We start from the raw sequence: 18,523 nt of genomic DNA, 5'->3' as shown, positions 1-18,523 counted from the left end.
GGAAATGCATTTTCTAGTTCTTTATTGATCTCTTTAAACGATAGGAGGTTTTTCACATCATTTGGAGCGACCACTCATCATGTGGTGCGACCAATATTAGCAATAACTGTATTCAATTTTAAATAAAAAATATAATTTCTGCGACTGAAATATTAATTACTGATACAGTATGCTTAAAACCCATTTCTAAACCTGATTGTTCAAATCCTTGATTGTGATTGGCTAAAAGCCGTTGTAAAATCCAGCATTACCTTACAATTTGACCTGATTACATTCCATATTACTGCGCAGCGAATGGCAAGGCATTCATATAGCGCATTTCATACCCAGTGTTCCATCTGGCTGTTGCGTTGCTTCAAGGGTTGCGTGGCAACGATTTATTTAGGAACTATAATTTTTAGTGGCGGAAGAATGACGGTTTATCATTAAACTATTGTTTCTTAAATTGAATTGTCTTTATTTATGAAACCATATCAAATATGTGTAGTAACAGGCTTCGCGTCGTGCCTAACAACTCCCTTACCTGTTCTAAAATCAGCGCAAAGCACGGCCTCTTGGGGCTTATTGCTTAATTAAGCCGGGAAAGCATTACCGCTGTTCTACCATTAAAGCCGGGAGCGCTGTTGCGTCATTCTACCTTTAAGGCCGGGAAAGCACATACGTCGTTTTCCGGTATAAGGGTTTTTTTTGCCCAAATTGTCGGCCTCTGGGCCAATGAAATGCATCAAAATAGACACGTGATAGTGCCCCAAATGTTTTGCCATTAGTAGCTTCAAAAAGGCTTTCTCGCTTTGCTAAGTAACGTCTCATCCACGACAGCCAGGATTATAGCTCAAAGTAAATTAGGCAAGGAGTGAGTTGTGAGTACTGGTAGTTACAGAATATGGTTATCTGTAGTTGTTAACGATTGTTACTTGCTTAAATGTAGGTTTACTTGAGGTAAATGAAAGGGAATATGGTATCATAGAGGGCTATATTAACACTAAGCTAGCTTGCTATGTTGTTAAAACTTTCTCCAGTGAGCAAGAGTGTGAACGAGCGAATTATATCGACATCTCTCTATTCTTTGCATTATTATATATTCTAGTATTTCGAAACAATAATCAGTCCCTATAGAATCTTGTTTATAATCAGTTAATGCTACTGAATCCTCGTTTGACTTTATTATAGTGAATGCTTTGGTTGCCTTCCATTTCAGCCCAGCATACAGTATTTATCAGTTGATAAATAAGATGTACTCGAAATTTGTTTTTTATTTGAATTATTCCTGTTTTTTCCCTTTGAATGGAATATTTGACACTAAACTAGTTAATCTGTATCTCAGTGATAGTATTCAAATGAGCATAAAAATATCACTGGTATGTAAAAACTACATGGACAACAAAATAGTTATAATTGTTGATAAAATTCTTATTCCCTTCTGCTCATAATACAACAAGTAAACAACTCAGAGGTTGACACTGTCAGATCCATTCTCCATCCATAGTGTCCAAATGAGCATAAAAAATCCCTGGTACGTAAAAACTACACTGACAACAAAATAGATGTTAATCGTATTCCCTTCTGCTCATAATAAAACAAGTAAACAACTCAAAACATTCCCTTTAAGAATTATATACTTATAATTATATTGTTATATACTTTGTCATATAGCCAATACATTTTTTTTCTACTGTTTTGTGCTGATCCTGCACTTTTACATATTTTTTTTTACTTTTGAGAAGGTGTATGTAAATATTGTAAATATTTGTAAATACAAATTCCCATGAAAGCCACAGGTGTAAGCTCTCAAATACTTTTTGAATTGTGTTCCTATCTGTTACAGGGGCTGAGAAATCAGTAATTTAGTAGGCGTTGACACAATTGCTGAATTTCTAGAAAAACTTCAGGTTTTGGGGGCTTTTCTGAAATCGCCTATAGGTTTTACAGGCATTTTTTTCAGGCGCTTTAGGCCTAAATGGGTTAAGCGAATGAAGTCAAGTCTGTTTACTACATTTAGGTTGAACAAAAATATGAGTTATTATTTACAAAAACTCAAAAAGAATACTTGTATAAAATATTAAGCATGTTAAGGAAATTAATTCAGTTTAAGATAAATCACGGTCGCACCACCTGACATTTTTTAAGGCCATGGCCAATTAATCTAGAAGAAAAAACACTAAAATCACTTAATTTAAAATTTTAATATGAGTTTACGTGTATGGGCCATTCTACCGAATTCGTGTAATATGCAGTCCCTCAACAATAAAAACCATTTACAAAACAATTAGGTATTTAGGCATAGATATTTACTAAGAAAATGTTATGGTCTATATAAACCCAATGCATTAAATGAGCTAGTGATAAGCTAAATATATACAAAATCATCATGTATAGGGTACTTTCTATTGGGAAGTAGCTGTCCCCAACCCTGACATCTAAATTTCAATGCCTGTAAATAACACTTTTCAATTTTTTTAGATTTTTTTTCAATTATTTAATTTCAAAGATCTTTATGATTGGGTTGAAACAGAACTTGGAATATTTAGATTTATTGTGGGTTTAATTTTTAAATCAATTATCTATACTCAAAAAATCATGTCCCTAGTTTTCATGTCACTACCGAAAGAGTTTTAGTCCATTGGCTGAGCCTGTGCAACAGCCACGACCCTGCATTTTTGACCATGCAGTGACACTGCATCCATGTCCCTCATGGTTGAATGGTAAGTAGCTAAATCCCATAGTTTTTATATAAATGTGTTCCAAAGTCTGAAAATTGACGTGTAACCTTAAGAATTGTCACTACCGAAACCCATGTTTTCTTCAATTAAGTAAACCTTTTGGGGTTTCATGCAAAATCTTATGTTTGTATGTGTGTACACCTCTTCAAATATTTGTTTGCAAGCCGTGTGCTTGCTAGAATTCTTTATTTATGCTTAAAGATAGCTAGATTTGTCACTACCGAAACAGTCACTACCGAAACATATGGTAGTGACCTGATGATTTCGGTAGTGACAAATTGAAATGGTAAGTAGTTCAATCCCATCATTTTTTAATTAATGTGTTGTGTGGACTAAAGGGCGGCCCAGAGCACCTTTTGGAAGATTTTGGGAGAGAAATGAACATCCATCCAACAGTGCAGTCACTACCGAAACACTGGATGTCACTACCGAAACAGTGCAGCACTACCGAAACACAGGATGTTTTGTAAAAAAAAGAAGTATATTGAGTAATCAACTAAAATGTTATGATACTGATTGGATTATTGTATGTTCAATTTCATCAATCAACAACTCTGGAATCAATATGATCAGTATTTTGCATTTTACAAAGAAATATTGCACTTAGATTTTGATGAATTGTATAAATTGAACTTGAAAATTTGGTATAAAAAAATCATTTTTATGGATTTCATTGTGAAAACCTTCAAGAAATATTTGTAAAAAATACTCTTCAGAGAAGGGAAGGAAACACAATCTGAACAGGTCAATAATAATACTTTTTTACTATAGTAAATGTGATGTTTCGGTAGTGACAATTTTTGGAAGAGGAAAAACATTCCAACACATTCTGAAAATACAATATAAAAATTGACTGTTCTTTTACTAGATATGTGTACTTTAGATATGGTACAATATACATAACGACAAATCTAAATATTTCCGACCTGACTTTGCACCAATTCGGTAGAATGGCCCGTATACAACCTTCTTAATGTTTGAACAATTGCAATAGATATTCTTATTTTTTTTTATTTAAAATTGCCCTGTTGAAAATCCTTATACATCATTGACCCGTGGCCTATGAACACCATCTTGAGAAATCAATGATCACATTCTTCTCTACGTTGTACTCACAAGAAAGCTTTTCAGTAAATGCTTGAAAATGTAGTGACACCAGCTGTTGGTTTGTCTTTTTCACTTTACTGTTTATAGGCTAGGCTTTATCCTGTTTCAGAACTGGATCTTATAATGTATCAATGGAAGTGGTAGGGTATGTGTTCTGTGCTCATGCTGCACCTTACAGTGCCTATGTGGGGCTGTGTTCAGGGGCTTTATCACGCAGACGAGCGTTTGGGTCCAGGTGTGCTGACCTATGCAGATGGCCGGCAGGACGTGGGGCTGTGGCATCGCTGCCGGCTGCTCAGCCTCTGCACCCGGGTGGAAGATGCCTTCAGCCTCAGGTCCCTCCCAGACTTCCAGCCCCAACAGAGTGGGGCGCAAGGGGGCGGCAACCTCCAGGGGGAACCCCAAAACCTGCCTCCTAAGCCCCCCAAACCACCTCCCGTCAGCAAGGACCCCCTTGTGTTCTCCACCGAGGAGATGCTGAAGGATGAGCGCTTCATCTTGCCCCCTGCCACGCTCCGCTATGGCATCGACCCCGACCACATGCCCCTGCCCCCCCGCCTCAGGAGGCAACTAGACCAGCTCTTCTTCAACTGCAGCAGCACAGAGGCTCCTGAGCACACAGACATGCACCCATACACACACAGGATCACCAGCTCCCTGCCACTGCAGGAACGCATGCAGAACCACATCAACAGACACAGGTCAGTTATACACACACACAAACACACACACACACACAGGAACATATCAACACTCACAGCTCAGGTATACACACACACACACTAGGGCTGGGCGATATGGGAAAAAGTTATATTTCGATTTTTTCCCCCCAAAATTTTCGATTTCGATTTTATATCACGATATGAACAAAATCACCCCAAATTTTTTTGAAAGACGTACATGCAAATACCCGCATTCTGGTGCATTTTACCATGTTTTTCTCTGAGATGTAAATCATGTTATCAGCATATCAAATTCACAATTGATATAGGTTTGGTGGCCTGATAATTATGTTGGCTACATTCAAACTGACCACCTCATTAAAGTATGACTGTTCAGGTCAGAAATGGCCAAATGTGTATTGAAACCCAAAGTCTTTAAGGATGGAAGCTGCCAGAAGTAAACGGTTCACGTAGGGGAAATAGTTTTCATACATGGCAAAGCTTGACAGCATGCCCAGCACACCAATGTTCATTTAATTTGTGGCATTGACATCATCTTTCGTGTGTGAGTCAAAGAGAGGTATACAAGTGAGTGACACATTAAAAAAAAAAATCTTCTTTGGTGAGTGTGTGTTTAGTCGCTGCTGTCGTTAGAAAAACGTTTACTTTTTACGTTTAAAACAGTACTGCCATTAGCTAGCTAACGTTAACGCCAGATTAGCTCACGGTTGTTATGGCAATAACAATACGATTATAGCCAGATAATGTCCATTGGGTGGTCCACTACAGGTAAAACTTGGGCAACTCTGACTTACTTTCCTCTTCTTCGAAAAAAAAATCCGTATGTCCATTTCTGTGGTCTGCTTCTAGCGCGACGCTCCGATCAAATCAGAGAATGAATGAACATTAATGACAGTTGAATCTGCGTGCGCGATGAGGCTGCGTAGTACACCAGGAAAACGCGGAGTGGATTTATATTGCTGTGGGTATTCCCCACTGATAAAGTTGAACGGATTTAATTGTGAAGCAATGGAAAGAATAATGGACTAGTAGACCAGCAGTCACGCACGCACTATTTTGACTGCAAAAGTGGGGGGGTCGAAACGACTTGTTTTGAAAAGTGAGGGGGTCTTGTCCCCCCCCAATTACATTGTCGCGACGCCCATGGGCTACGTGCGGCGCTGTATTCGCGGGTCTGTGAAAACATTGATTTTTTTTTTTTTTTTGAAGGCGCCGTCTAATCGAACGTCTCATTTAAAACCGTAGAAAAAAATTACATCGCGATTAAAATCGAAATCGAAAAATCGCCCAGCCCTAACACACACACACACACACACATGAACACATCAACAGACACAGGTCAGGTATATACACACACAGGAACACATCAACAGACGCAGGTCAGTTATACACACACACAGTAACACATTAACAGACACAGGTCAGGTATACACACACACACACAGGAACACACAGCTCAGGTATACACACACACAGGAATGTTTTGACTGGGACGTGGCTGTGCGTGTGTGTGTGTGTGTGTGTGTGTGAGTGAGTTCTGCATTTCGGAAGCAGAATGTGTTAACTAGGACGTGGCTGTGTGTGTATGTTTGTGTATGTATGTGTGTGTGTGTGTGAGTCTGTGTCCTGCAGGCTCGAATCGAAGAGTGTTGACTGGGAAGTGTCTGTGTGTGTCCTGCAGGTTGGAAGCGGAGAGTGTTGACTGGGACGTGGGCGCTGTCTTTTCCATGAGCAGGGGTGCCTTTGGCCCAAAGGGCCCCCTGGAACTGAGCTCGGAACAGCTCATTCTGCAGGCAGGGCAGGGGGATCCTCAGGCTGTGTACAGAATCCTCAGAGATGGGAGGATCCACCCTGACGTGGGGGACGCACAGGGTCACACTCCACTTATTTCTGCCACGGTAACTCAATGCTGATGCTACAGCCTCACCACTGCAGCTAGTTTCCATGGTGATGCTACAGCCTCACCACTGCAGCTAATCTTCATGGCGACGCTACAGCCTCACCACTGCAGCTAGTCTCCATGGTGACGCTACAGCCTCACCACTGCAGCTAGTCTCCATGGTGATGCTACAGCCTCACCACTGCAGCTAGCCTTCATAGCGATGCTACAGCCTCACCACTGCAGCTAGCCTTCATAGCTCTCATGGTTTCTGGACATATAGGGCTTACATTTGTCACAGGAACACTTGGCTCTTTAGGTGCTGAAGTACGTAACTCTACAAACACCAAATTGGTGAAGACACAGGAAATGACATTATTCAGACACATTACTGAACTTAGCTCTCTCATGAGGTACATTCCTAGTGCAAAATAGGGCCAAAGTTAGAAGATCGTTTAGGATAGTTCAGTAAGTACAAGTTATGTTAGTGTGCACATAAGTAAGGGATTGGACACAACTAATTGGACTTAATTGACTAATACACAGACACAGGGTCTTGTTTTGCCCAATAACTGAACAGGATATTACTTTGATTTAAATACTTTGAAAATGTAAATGTTATATACTGTATATACATGTATGAGCGTAAAAGTAATGTAGTAAAAAAAATGTTATATTTACATCAAATCTAAACATATCCTTACAAAAGATCCCATACCCCTCGGGAGGGAGCGTAGACTCCTAATGTGGATATGAATCAGCAGTCTGTTCATCCATGGATCACCCCAGGGTAAAAAAACAGGTGGCAACACTTTTAAGTAGTCAACTCAGGTTTAAGGCATATGGAGTGGTTAGGGTTAGTGTTATTATGGAGTGACAAGACAGACAAATACGTGACTTCAGGTCATGGTAACTCTGATATAGAGACTGATATGGTGGAGGGATGTTGTCGAGTAGGTTTAGGATCTCAGATATATAGACCGATATAGTGGAAAGATGTTGTCTGATAGGTGTAGGATCTCAGATATATAGACTCATATGGTGGAAGGATGTTGTCGAGTAAGTGTAGTATCTCAGATGCATGTTCCAGTTGGTCATGGTGGAGCCTTCCTGTGTTTGCTGCAGATGAACTGCCTTAACGAGGTGATCCACATGCTTCTGGACAGTGGAGCGGATGTGAACAAGCTGAACAGTGAGAGCATGTCTGCTCTGTCTGTCTGTCACGTGCTCTACTATCCTGCAAGCTCTCTTCATGCCACTGTGGCAGAGCTCAAGTCACCCAAACCACAGGTCAGTCACTTTCTTACTACAGTCATTTTCTACAGTTTAGGCACAGTTACTGAATTAAACAGACACAGGCCTATCTCTGTAGGTATCTGTCATGGACAGTTTGTTCTGGCCTAGCAAAAAGTTCTGGATAACGCAGTAATAACATTCCGATTGGCTGTTTTGGCTTTCTAAGCAAACTGTCGGAATCTTACTGTAACACTGTCCTACTCACCAAACGGGTGAAGGGGCAGATTAAGTGCCAAACGCATATTGCTCTTTGAAATGAGGGATTCAGAAATCTCTCTGTAATGATAAAATAAACTATGCCCTGTCTGTGTTTCTTGAAGAGGCATCTAATGCACTTCTGCTAGCCTATTAAACTTATATTTTACTGCTAGCTTATTGAACTGATATTTTACTGTGACTGAACAATGAGCATTACTCACTCTTGGAGATGTAATGTAACGTTACTGACAAATCTCTACGGTTCACATCCTGATTTTCATCCCACCATCATGTCCCTTGTTGTACAAGGGGACGTCTGAGAATCAGGGGCGCAGATAGCACTTGGGACGGGGGGGACATGTCCCCCCCAGATTCATAGTGACCCTGATCCGTCCCCACCACTCTTCCTACGTAAGGCGACAATCATCAGTAAATAGCGTTAACATTTTTTAGCGTCCCCCCCCAGTTCAAAAATCCCATCTGCACCGCTGCTGTGAATCAACATGACTTAACCTACCATCAGATTTCATTACGATATATATTTTAAACGTGACATTTCTTAAGTTACAAATTAGAATACATGGCTTTGAATATATGAGTAACTTCACAGCATTTACAAAGCTAGTAAAGTCAACTTCTTTGACAAATGCCGGATGGCTTCTGTCACTGATCCATTGGCTAGCTAGCAAGTCTGAGGTGAATATGGCTAGGTAGTTAGCCAACTTATTAGGGACATGCACAGGAATTTTGGAAAAAAGGGGCAACACATTCTTATTTTGTCACAGCCGCTGCCACGCCCCCGTCATCTGATTGCAAATTTTGCCAATATCATTTTAAACCCTCACTAACCACCGCTGCTACGCCCCCGTCAGCTGATCGCAAATTTGCAGAGCAACCTTAGCCCACTTCTGTACACGTCCCTGCTCCTGAGTCCTCCTCTTTCCCGTAGGCATTCTGCACTCTACACTTACCAACACCCAAAATAGTGATAGGATTTCGAAATTTAACCATTTTGAATTAAATAATGTATGTGATGCATTATTTACATCATTTATTCTTATTGTTAAAACGAAATGTTATAAACTGACCATCAGCAGATATGTAGCTTAGTCTTCCTACCAAAACATTAGCATGTGATAACGGCCTGGTTGTCTGGTAGGCAAACCAGCCATATGATTATTTAGGCTAAACGTGGCAAACTGAGCCTCGATTTATGAAGGTTTTAAAGGTGCATTAAGGATTAATAGCTATTCGCTAAAGGTATGCTAGCAGCTAAAACTAACGAAATCTCTTGAAATGTGCTGACTTTGACATTATGACAAACTAATTACTCAACGACTGTCCTTACACAGTCAAACATCAATCATGTGCAACACAAGACTAAGCAAGACGGCAAATAAGCTACTTACTAGATCGGCAGAAGGTAATCAAAGTCAGGTCGGCGGGCATCGGCAGGCAAAACTACAGAAGGCAGTTATATGCCTATCGACCCTGCTATGCCATTGGCATGGACGCAATTCTCCATATTAAAAGTCATTGTAGCGCCCCAATTTTTTTTAAGCTGTTATTTTAAGGTTAAACTGCTTATCCTAACCCTAATCCTGAAGCATAATTGTTGCATATTGTGCCTTTAATTAATTTCATATAACATGATGATGATTGTTCGTTTGTTATACATTTCTACAACTTAAAACTCACCTTTTTTGACAACGTTAAAGCAGTTTTTTCATTGACACAGAAGAAAAAACCGTGGCAGTCTCTTAAGGGCGAAAATGCAGGCTCAGGTGCCGGTCGTGTGCAGTAACAGAGTAAACAGAGGAGGGCGCATGCCCCCCTCCCCCTACTGACTTTCTCTCTCGTTGCCCATAGGCTTATCGATTGGAAGTGAAGAAGGCTACTTTATGACATGTTTCGGGTGGCGATTTTAAAAAACTAGGTCTACATGAAATTCTGCAGGTGTTTAAATTTACTATTAAACTATTAAAATGTTTAAATTTTTTTTTTCCCTCGGAGGGGCACTTTTACTTGAAGAGGGCAAACGGGCAGTTGCCCAAGCAACCTTAGCACACTCCTGTGCACATCCCTGCAACTTATGGTTGATGTAAAACTAACAGTAGCCAAAACTTGATAATAACAACCAAATATAATATTAAGTTTGGTTTAAGAGCAAAACTGGATGGCGAAAATCTGTCATTTCTGTGTCTGCAATATGCATGCAGCCACTTTACTCCTGTCTACACGATAAGGCAACAGCCGCCTGCTTTATCATCCAAGCATTGCTGATCTGGCGTATATGTGTGTGTGTGTGTGTGATTTTAATTTGTGATGTGTGCATGTGTGTGTTTGAATATACGTATATGGAAATCCCTGCGTTTGTGCATATTAATGCTAGGTGTCTTGCTGCTGATAATCACATGTAGGATTGATTGTGTGTAAGTGGGTAAATTGAAACCTTCATGATTTGATTCTCAGGTGTCAGTGACAACCAGCCCTGCCCCGCAGAAGACTGAGTCCCTTGATCCGAGTCATTCAGCCAAAGAGGAGACAGCAGAGAAGGCTGAGTCCCATGGCCACGAGCAGGCTGACCCTTCAGCAAATGGGGAGACAGCAGCCCATGGCCACGAGCAGGCTGACCCTGCTCCAGCTCAGCCCGCCAGTTCACCAGTAATGAAAGCGGGACTTGAGAGCGAAGCTTCAGAAATAAACAAGAATGGAGACTCTGAGAATGAATATTCAGAGAAGGAGGGACTTGAGCAATGGGAGGAGCCTACAGACAAGGGGTCATCTCTCACTGAGGGGCCTCAGAGGGAGGAGCCTACAGACAAGGAGTCATCTCTCACTGAGGGGCATCAGGGGGAGGAGCCCACAGACAAGGAGTCATCTCTCACTGAGGGGCCTCAGAGGGAGGAGCCCACAGACAAGGAGTCTAAGGGAGGGAGACTTGTAAATGAAATGTCAGAGGGGGAGGAGCCTACAAACAAAGGGTCTGAGAGGGAGGGGCTTACAAATGAAGGGTCTGAGAGGGAGGAACTTCAGACTGAAGAGTCCACCGTGATTGAGCCGAGGGAGGAAACAGCTGAGAGGGATCAGGGGTCGGGGCCTGAGGAGGACTGTGAGGGAGGCACTATAGGCAAGGATACAACCTCTGACCCAGAGAGTCCTGGGCAGCACATGGCCTTTGCCTCTGTACTGTCATTGGCCAGTATGCAGATAAGGGTAGCAGAGGAAGCTCTGGAGCAGGCTGCTGAGGCTCTGTGCCAGTCCAGAATCCTACCACCAGAGGGCACTCAGGAGTCAGTCCACAAGATTGCCCTCGCCAAAAACCAGTGAGTCTGAGAGGGGTGTCGGGCCAGCCACTGGCTTTGACTACTGCTCTGCTATTTGTGCATGATACCATAAGGGGCTGTAATAAGGGACCCTTGCTCTTTTATTTGTTCGTGTTACCCTTAGGGGCTGTTAAAAGGAAGCATTGCATTAACTTCCATTGATAAGCTGATGACGCCCAACTTTTCCATGAAACCTAACAACATTTTGCAACTACCTGAGATAGAAGCTTACCTGAGATAGAAGCACTGAGATAGAAGCTTACCTGAGATAGAAGCTTACCTGAGATAGAAGCACTGAGATAGAAGCTTACCTGAGATAGAAGCTTACCTGAAAGCTGTAAAACCATGCATGACTAACATCCACCTTCCAACTAGCATCAAAAATATTGCTGTAATTATCAACCATGACTTCTTACTCAACTCACACATATAACAGATCTCAACACGGAAGTTTTTCCAGCTACGCCAAATTGCCGAAATCAGAAAAGTCCTATCCCTCCAAGACGCAGAAAATAATAATCCATGCATTTATTTCGTTGTGACCAGACTACTGCAATGCTCTTCTGTCTGGATGGATGTATTCCTGTTAAATAATCTTCCTCCCTCCATCCAAGAAGCGGACACCCTTTCCATCTTTAAATCTAGACTAAAGACATTACTCTTTAGTGCATCCCATATTCCTGAATAATGCATAAAAAAATGTCACCTGTCACAACATACTTTATACTTCTTGTCAGCCATGTTGATTTGTAGCAGCAGTGGGCTTCTGACAGTACATGTTGTACTGTGTAGGAGGGCCCTCTACAAATCCCGGGAACAGCATGCAGGGTGTGTTGCGGCTGTCGCCAGCCAGTTGTCCACTGTTGTTGTATCCTGCAACCCTTGCTATCCTTCTACAACAAACAGGACCCTAACGCGCAGTGGAGGGTTGGGGGCTATTGTTTCGTCCGTTATTCCCTCCACTGGGTTCCTTCCATCGGGTGTGAAAGGTTAATGCATTAAAACTCTGTAACGCACACCCATGGTTGTCAATACTAGGGCTCTGCGGTACTTCTTTGGCTCCAGGCCCTACCCTGAGAAAGGTGTGGCTGTTTAGTCTATGCTGCTGGGGCTGTTCTCTCTGCTGCTGGGGCTGTTTACGCTGATGCTGGGGCTGTTTAGTCTCTGCTGGCTCTGTGTTTTAACAGGGGTTTTGCCTTGGTTGACATAAGCCTTTTGAATGTGGTGTTGCTCTTTGTGGTGGCTGTTGATAGGTGCAGGCAGCGCTGGTCCACCCTCAGGCTGCTGCTGGCGCGAGGGGCGGATCCCAACGCCTCCATGGTGCCCATGCCCGTCCTCTTCCTTGCCATCAAGGCTGCACACACAGAGGCTGTACAGCTGCTGCTGGAGTCTGGAGCCCGCACAGATATCTGCCTGTCCTCCGAGGTACACACACACACACACACACACATACACACACACACACACACATACACACACACACACACACACACACACACACACACACACACACACACACACACACACACACACATACACACACACACACACACACACTCACACTCACACTCACACCCACACCCACCAACCCACACACGGGCACGTGCACACTGTCACACCCACCCACCCACCCACCCACACACACACAAACAGGGGGACACACGCACACACACTGATCTGATCTGTGGTGTTTCATCACCCTTGGAGAACATCTGTCTTCTGTTTGTAAACTGGAGGATTAAAGTGATGTTGCATCTAAACATTCACACTTAGCAGAAGGCTTGAGTTCCTGTGTGTGTGTGTGTGTCTGTGTGTGTGTGTGTCTGTGTGTCTGTGTGTGTGTCTGTGTGTGCGTCTGTGTGTCGGTACCAGTTACACAGAAGATACAAAATAGAGGTGTTTGTGTTCTCTCCTATTGAATGTAGTTATTCTACCTATTTGAGTGTCTTATTCAAGACTTAATAACAAACTAACACCCAGACATGAAAAGCACACTCACACACACACCTGCACTCACATATACCCAGTCATCACTCAAAGACACACACACAACTGCACTCTACAGAATCACACACACACATACAGTATGCATTGAAACACTAATGAACAACAACCCATATGTGTGTGTGTGTGTTTATGTGTGTGTGCGTGTTTGTGTGTGTGTGTGAGTCTCTGTGTGTGTGAGTGAGTGAGTGAACCAGGCTAACATAGAGGGTCTGGGGGACTAGGTGCCTCTCCAGAGGGAACTGAACATGAATGTGCAGTTCATGTAACTAAAAAGAGAAACAGCACACTCAAAACATACACACACACACACACACACACACAAACACACACACACACACACACACACACTAACAATACATCAACACACACACACCCACCCACATATACACATACATACACTACAAATAGATCAGCAAACACACGCAAACACATTGCCAATACATCAGCACACACACACACACACACACACCACACACCACACACAACACACACACACACACACACCACACCACACCACACCACACCACACCACACCACACCACACCACACCACACACACAGGCTGTACAGCTGCTGCTGGAGTCCACAAACAGACCTCAAACAAACAGACCAGCACATACTATTGTATTGTAAATATTTTGTATTTCACACAGACGCACACACGACTGTAAATATGGGTATTTAGAGTGCGTTACAAATTAAATTAATTATTGTTATTATTATTATTTCACACATTTTCCATATTTATTTGAGCCTAGGCTAAAATAGGTTTCCTGTATGGATAAAAACAGCAGCCTACTACACAGGACATCAGAATCCTTGATGACCCAACCCAAGGCTTTCTGTTCTATTCTTCATTCTATTCTATTTTATTCTCGTGCCCTTCTGCTCTCTTTTCTTCCCTTCTGTCTCTCCTTCCCCCTCTTTTGTTCTCGCCCACCTCTCCTCTCCATCCTCTCTTCTCCTCCCCCTCTCTTCTCTTCTCCTGGTCTTCTCCGATACAGCTGAATGGTCTGTATCCGCTGCATGTGGCAGCTGGTCTCCCGGGAGACGAAGGGCCTCGCATCACTGAGCTGCTGCTTCACGCTGTGGCCGACCCTGATGTCCAGGCGCAGGACGCTCACGTGCTCTTCGAGCTAGACAAGGTCAGAGGAAACACACAGGGCCCTCCCTGAATATTACTGCCTAGTCTAGTCTCCCTGCACCACATCAAGCAGGGGGTAATCTGACTTACATTTGGGAAGGAAAGAGAAGAGCACCTGCCCTTAGCTGATCCAGATCAACTCTGGACGAGAAGAAGCAAAAAACACGTTCTCTGGGCACGTGGGATCTGATTTTTGGTCTAGTCTTTGGGTGTGCTCTTCTTTGGGGTTGCTAGTCTTTTGGTGTGCTAGTCTTTGAGTGTCTTGTTCTGTTGTTATTGCCCCCTTGTGCCCCCATCTAGAGCATGTTCTGTGGTAATTGCCCCCTCTAGGGCATGTTTTGTTGTAATTGCCCCACGCCTGCCCCCTCTAGAGCATGTTATGTTGTAATTGCACCCTCGTGCCCCCATCTAGAGCATGTTCTGTGGTAATTGCCCCATCTAGAGCATGTTCTGTGGTAATCGCCCCATCTAGAGCGGGTTCTGTGGTAATTGCCCCCTCTAGACTAGAGCATGTTATGTTGTAATTGCACCCTCGTGCCCCCTTTAGAGCATGCCCGATCCCCTGGCAGGATTTGGGAACAAATCTGCCAACTTGTCTGGAGCGCCAGCTCAGGGACCTGGCAGTGCCAGTTTGGACAGCGGCAGGACGCCGCTCCATGTTGCCTGTCAGAGAGACCATGACTACAAGGTCAGCTCACATGCACTCTCTCTTTCTCTCTCTCTCTCACACACACCAAACACACTAACACCTTCCCCCTGTGAGAATTTCCCCGTTTTGTCCAGCAGTAAGGCACATCAGGGTCGTTTCAGTTTTCATTTTCACACAAGTTTATTTCAGTGGTACAAATTAGTTTTCATATGAGTTTATTTCAGTGGTACAATTCATATCCTCACATCATATAAACTCAACTTCATTATTCCACTCTATACTTATTGACTGTTATGTGTACTATTTCATTGTTCCTCTTCTTGCTCCTCTTACTTGTTTCTGTGTAACATATATTGTCTGGCAGTAACGCTTTGAGCTAAAATATGTGTGTTTTAGAATGGCACAGATGTGGTGTGTGTGTTTTACAATGGCAAATATGTGGTATGTCAGTGTTTTAGATTGGCAGAGATGTGGTGTGTGTGTGTGTGTTTTATAGAATGCCAGAGATGTGGTGTGTGTGTGTTTTAGAATGCCAGAGATGTGGTATGTGTGTGTTTTAGAATAGCAGGGATGTGTTTGTGTTTGAGAATTCCAGAGATGTGTGTGTGTGTGTTTTAGAATGCCAGAGATGTGGTGTGTGTGTTGCTGTCTCATAAAGCCAGCACCAATCTACTGTGGAGCGGACACTCCCCCCTCTCTCTGTCCATCGCCAGTGGCAACCACCTGGTACGTGACCTTAGCTCCCCTATAACAGTTGACCTGGTACGTATTCTTAGCTCACCTATAGCAGTCGACCTGGTACGTGACATTAACATTAGCAATAATAATGATCTCTCAACATGACAATACTATTTGTTAGGTAAAAATTCAGTCATGTTATCTCAGGAGTTATAGATCAGTTTATTTATTCAGTAACAATTGCAATCGGGCTCACGGATGAAAGTGAAGCAATTTCACTAACATCGCACAGGGATTATACTCATAAAATTTAGCTAATTCTGACGCCATAAATGTTTCATGTCAGCAAGAATGGCCACGCTCGACTAAAAGACCTTCTGTGTCATCCCAACTGCGCTTTTCTGTAATGCAAGGATGTCAGTTTTACACAGGGTCGAACAAGCACAGTTTGTCCCTTCTTATAACCTTTGAGCTCACCCAAACATGTGCAAACTAAGTGGTGGCAGCACGTAATAATATAAGTTACACATACACAGAAACACAGGAAAGCCATTTTCCTGCTTACATAAGCACATTACTCATAAAAGGTCATTATAAGTACAAGGCATTTGATTTATACATTCTTAAGTCATGAACAGTGTTTCTAAATAAATTCTGTCACTATTCCTACTAATAATAATAATCTCTCAACATGACGATACTATTCCCACTGATAATAATAATCTGTTGTCAGGCTGTGGATGTGCTGCTGGCGTGCGGTGCGGACCCCAACCTCCCTCTGTCCAGCCGAGTGGGCAGTGCCATCAGTGCCAATGCCAACATCGCCTACAACAGTGGGACTCAGCCCCGCAACAGAATCTTACTGGTACATGCGCATACACACACATAGACACACACACATACACACACACACATACACACGCACACATACACACACATAGACACATACCCACACACACATACACACAAACACGCATACATACATACACACATACACACACACACACATACACACGCTCACATACACACACATAGACACATACCCACACACACATACACACAAACACGCATACATACACGCACACACAGACAACCCCAACCACACACACACACACACACACACACACACACACTCACACACAAACATACACATGGGCCATCGAACATCATAAACACACCACATACCACATTGGAATTATTTTATTTGGATTGACATAGCATACACTATAAACTAGCTTTACCCTAACCCCTGACGGGCCCTAGCACTAGATTATTCAAGAGACTGATTGTTTGACTTGGTGTGTGTGTGTGTTCATTTTACCCAGTTGGAGAAGCTGATGAAAGCAGGTGCCAACATCCTGATGCCCATTCTGGTTGGGGAGGGGCGTAGGTGTGTGATGGGCACAGCTGTGGATTATGCCTACTACTCCTTCTGCCAGGTACAACACACACACACACACACACACACACACACAGTCTCACACACACAATCACACACAACTGGAGAACCACCCACCGGGCCATATCTGTACCTCTCGCACATCCAGGGGAAGTGTTGGAGTGTGGAAGTAAGGTCTATCTACGTAGGTGTTCGGACTGGTGATGAGTGAGTGTGCGTGTGTGTGTGCTCGTGTGTATGTGTATGTGAGCTTGTGTCTGTGTGTGCATGTGTATGAATTATGTGTGCCTGTGCCTGTTTGTGTGTGTGTGTGTGTGTGTGTGTGTCTGGATTAGGATTGGCGTATCGCCCATACTCCGTACCATGCACTCAACCCCCGAGAGCGTGAGACCCTGAACGCCCGACGGCAGCTGCTAGGCGTCATGGGAGAACTGCTGAGGAAGGCGGCGAGCAGGAACCAACAGTCAGGTCTGGAGGGAGAACAGAGCCTCGTCAGTAGTGGTGAGTGTGTGTGTGTTTGTGTGTGTGAGCGAGCGAGAGAGAGAGAGTGTGTTTGTGTTAGAGAGAGTATGAGTATGAATATTTGTGTTTATGTGTGTGAGAGAGAGAGGAAGAGAATGTGTGTGCGTGCATGTGTGTGTGTATGAGAGAGAAAGTGAGTATGTGTGTGTGAGAGAGAGGGTGTGTGTGTCTTTGAGTGTGAGAGAGAAAGAGTGTCTTTCAGAGAGAGTCTGTGTATATGAGAGTGAGTGTGTGTGTGAGAGAGAGTAAGTGTGTGTGTGTGTGTGTGTGTGTGTGTGTGTGAGAGATAGAGAGAGATAAAACTTGTCGGAGAGTGTGTGTGTGTGTGTGTGTGTATGTAACAGAGAGATACTGTATGTAGTGTATGTATGAGAGAGTGTGTGTGTGTGTGCAGGGACGTGCACAGGAGTGTGCTTAGGTTGCTTGGGCAACTGCCCGTTTGCCCTCCTCGAGTAAAAGTGCCCCTTTGAGGGGGGAAAAAAAATCATAATATATGGGCCATTCTACCGAATTCGTGTAATATGCAGTCCCTCAACAATAAAAACTATTTACAAAGCAATTAGGTATTTAGGCATAGATATTTAATTAGAAAATGTTATGGTCTATATAAACCCAATGCATTACAAGAGATAGTGATAAGCTAAATATATACAAAATCATCATTTATAGGGTACTTTCTATTGGGAAGTAGCTGTCCCCAACCCTGACATCTAAATTTCAATGCCTTTAAATAACGCTTTTCAATTTTTTTAGATTTTTTTCAATGATTTAATTTCAAAGATGTTCATGTTTGGGTTGAAAAAGAACTTGGAATATTTAGATTTATTGTGGGTTTAATTTTTAAATCAATTTACTATACTCAAAAAATCATGTCCCTAGTTTTCATGTCACTACCGAAACACAAGAGTTTTAGTTC

At 42.9% G+C, this 18,523-nt stretch overlaps 1 protein-coding gene across 1 annotated transcript in view; it reads left to right on the top strand.

The window, feature by feature from the left end:
- Nucleotides 1-18,523, top strand: part of ankmy1 (ankyrin repeat and MYND domain containing 1) — a gene marked incomplete at both ends in the record, with an annotated part of 33,581 nt that overhangs the window by 7,280 nt on the left and 7,778 nt on the right. The window contains 11 exons of the mRNA XM_080860216.1: nucleotides 4,029-4,528; nucleotides 6,192-6,408; nucleotides 7,515-7,679; nucleotides 10,356-11,209; nucleotides 12,463-12,634; nucleotides 14,220-14,360; nucleotides 14,907-15,047; nucleotides 15,627-15,734; nucleotides 16,420-16,551; nucleotides 17,012-17,125; nucleotides 17,421-17,586. Coding sequence (XP_080716342.1) covers nucleotides 4,029-4,528; nucleotides 6,192-6,408; nucleotides 7,515-7,679; nucleotides 10,356-11,209; nucleotides 12,463-12,634; nucleotides 14,220-14,360; nucleotides 14,907-15,047; nucleotides 15,627-15,734; nucleotides 16,420-16,551; nucleotides 17,012-17,125; nucleotides 17,421-17,586 — 2,710 coding nt within the window. The remainder of the gene's footprint in view (nucleotides 1-4,028; nucleotides 4,529-6,191; nucleotides 6,409-7,514; nucleotides 7,680-10,355; nucleotides 11,210-12,462; nucleotides 12,635-14,219; nucleotides 14,361-14,906; nucleotides 15,048-15,626; nucleotides 15,735-16,419; nucleotides 16,552-17,011; nucleotides 17,126-17,420; nucleotides 17,587-18,523) is intronic.

The sequence above is a fragment of the Sprattus sprattus genome (genome assembly GCF_963457725.1).
Source record: "Sprattus sprattus genome assembly, chromosome: 2".
NCBI classification, from domain to species: Eukaryota; Metazoa; Chordata; class Actinopteri; order Clupeiformes; family Clupeidae; genus Sprattus; species Sprattus sprattus.
Note: the sequence above shows the minus strand (reverse complement) of the source record. Positions and strands in the feature narration are given on the sequence as shown.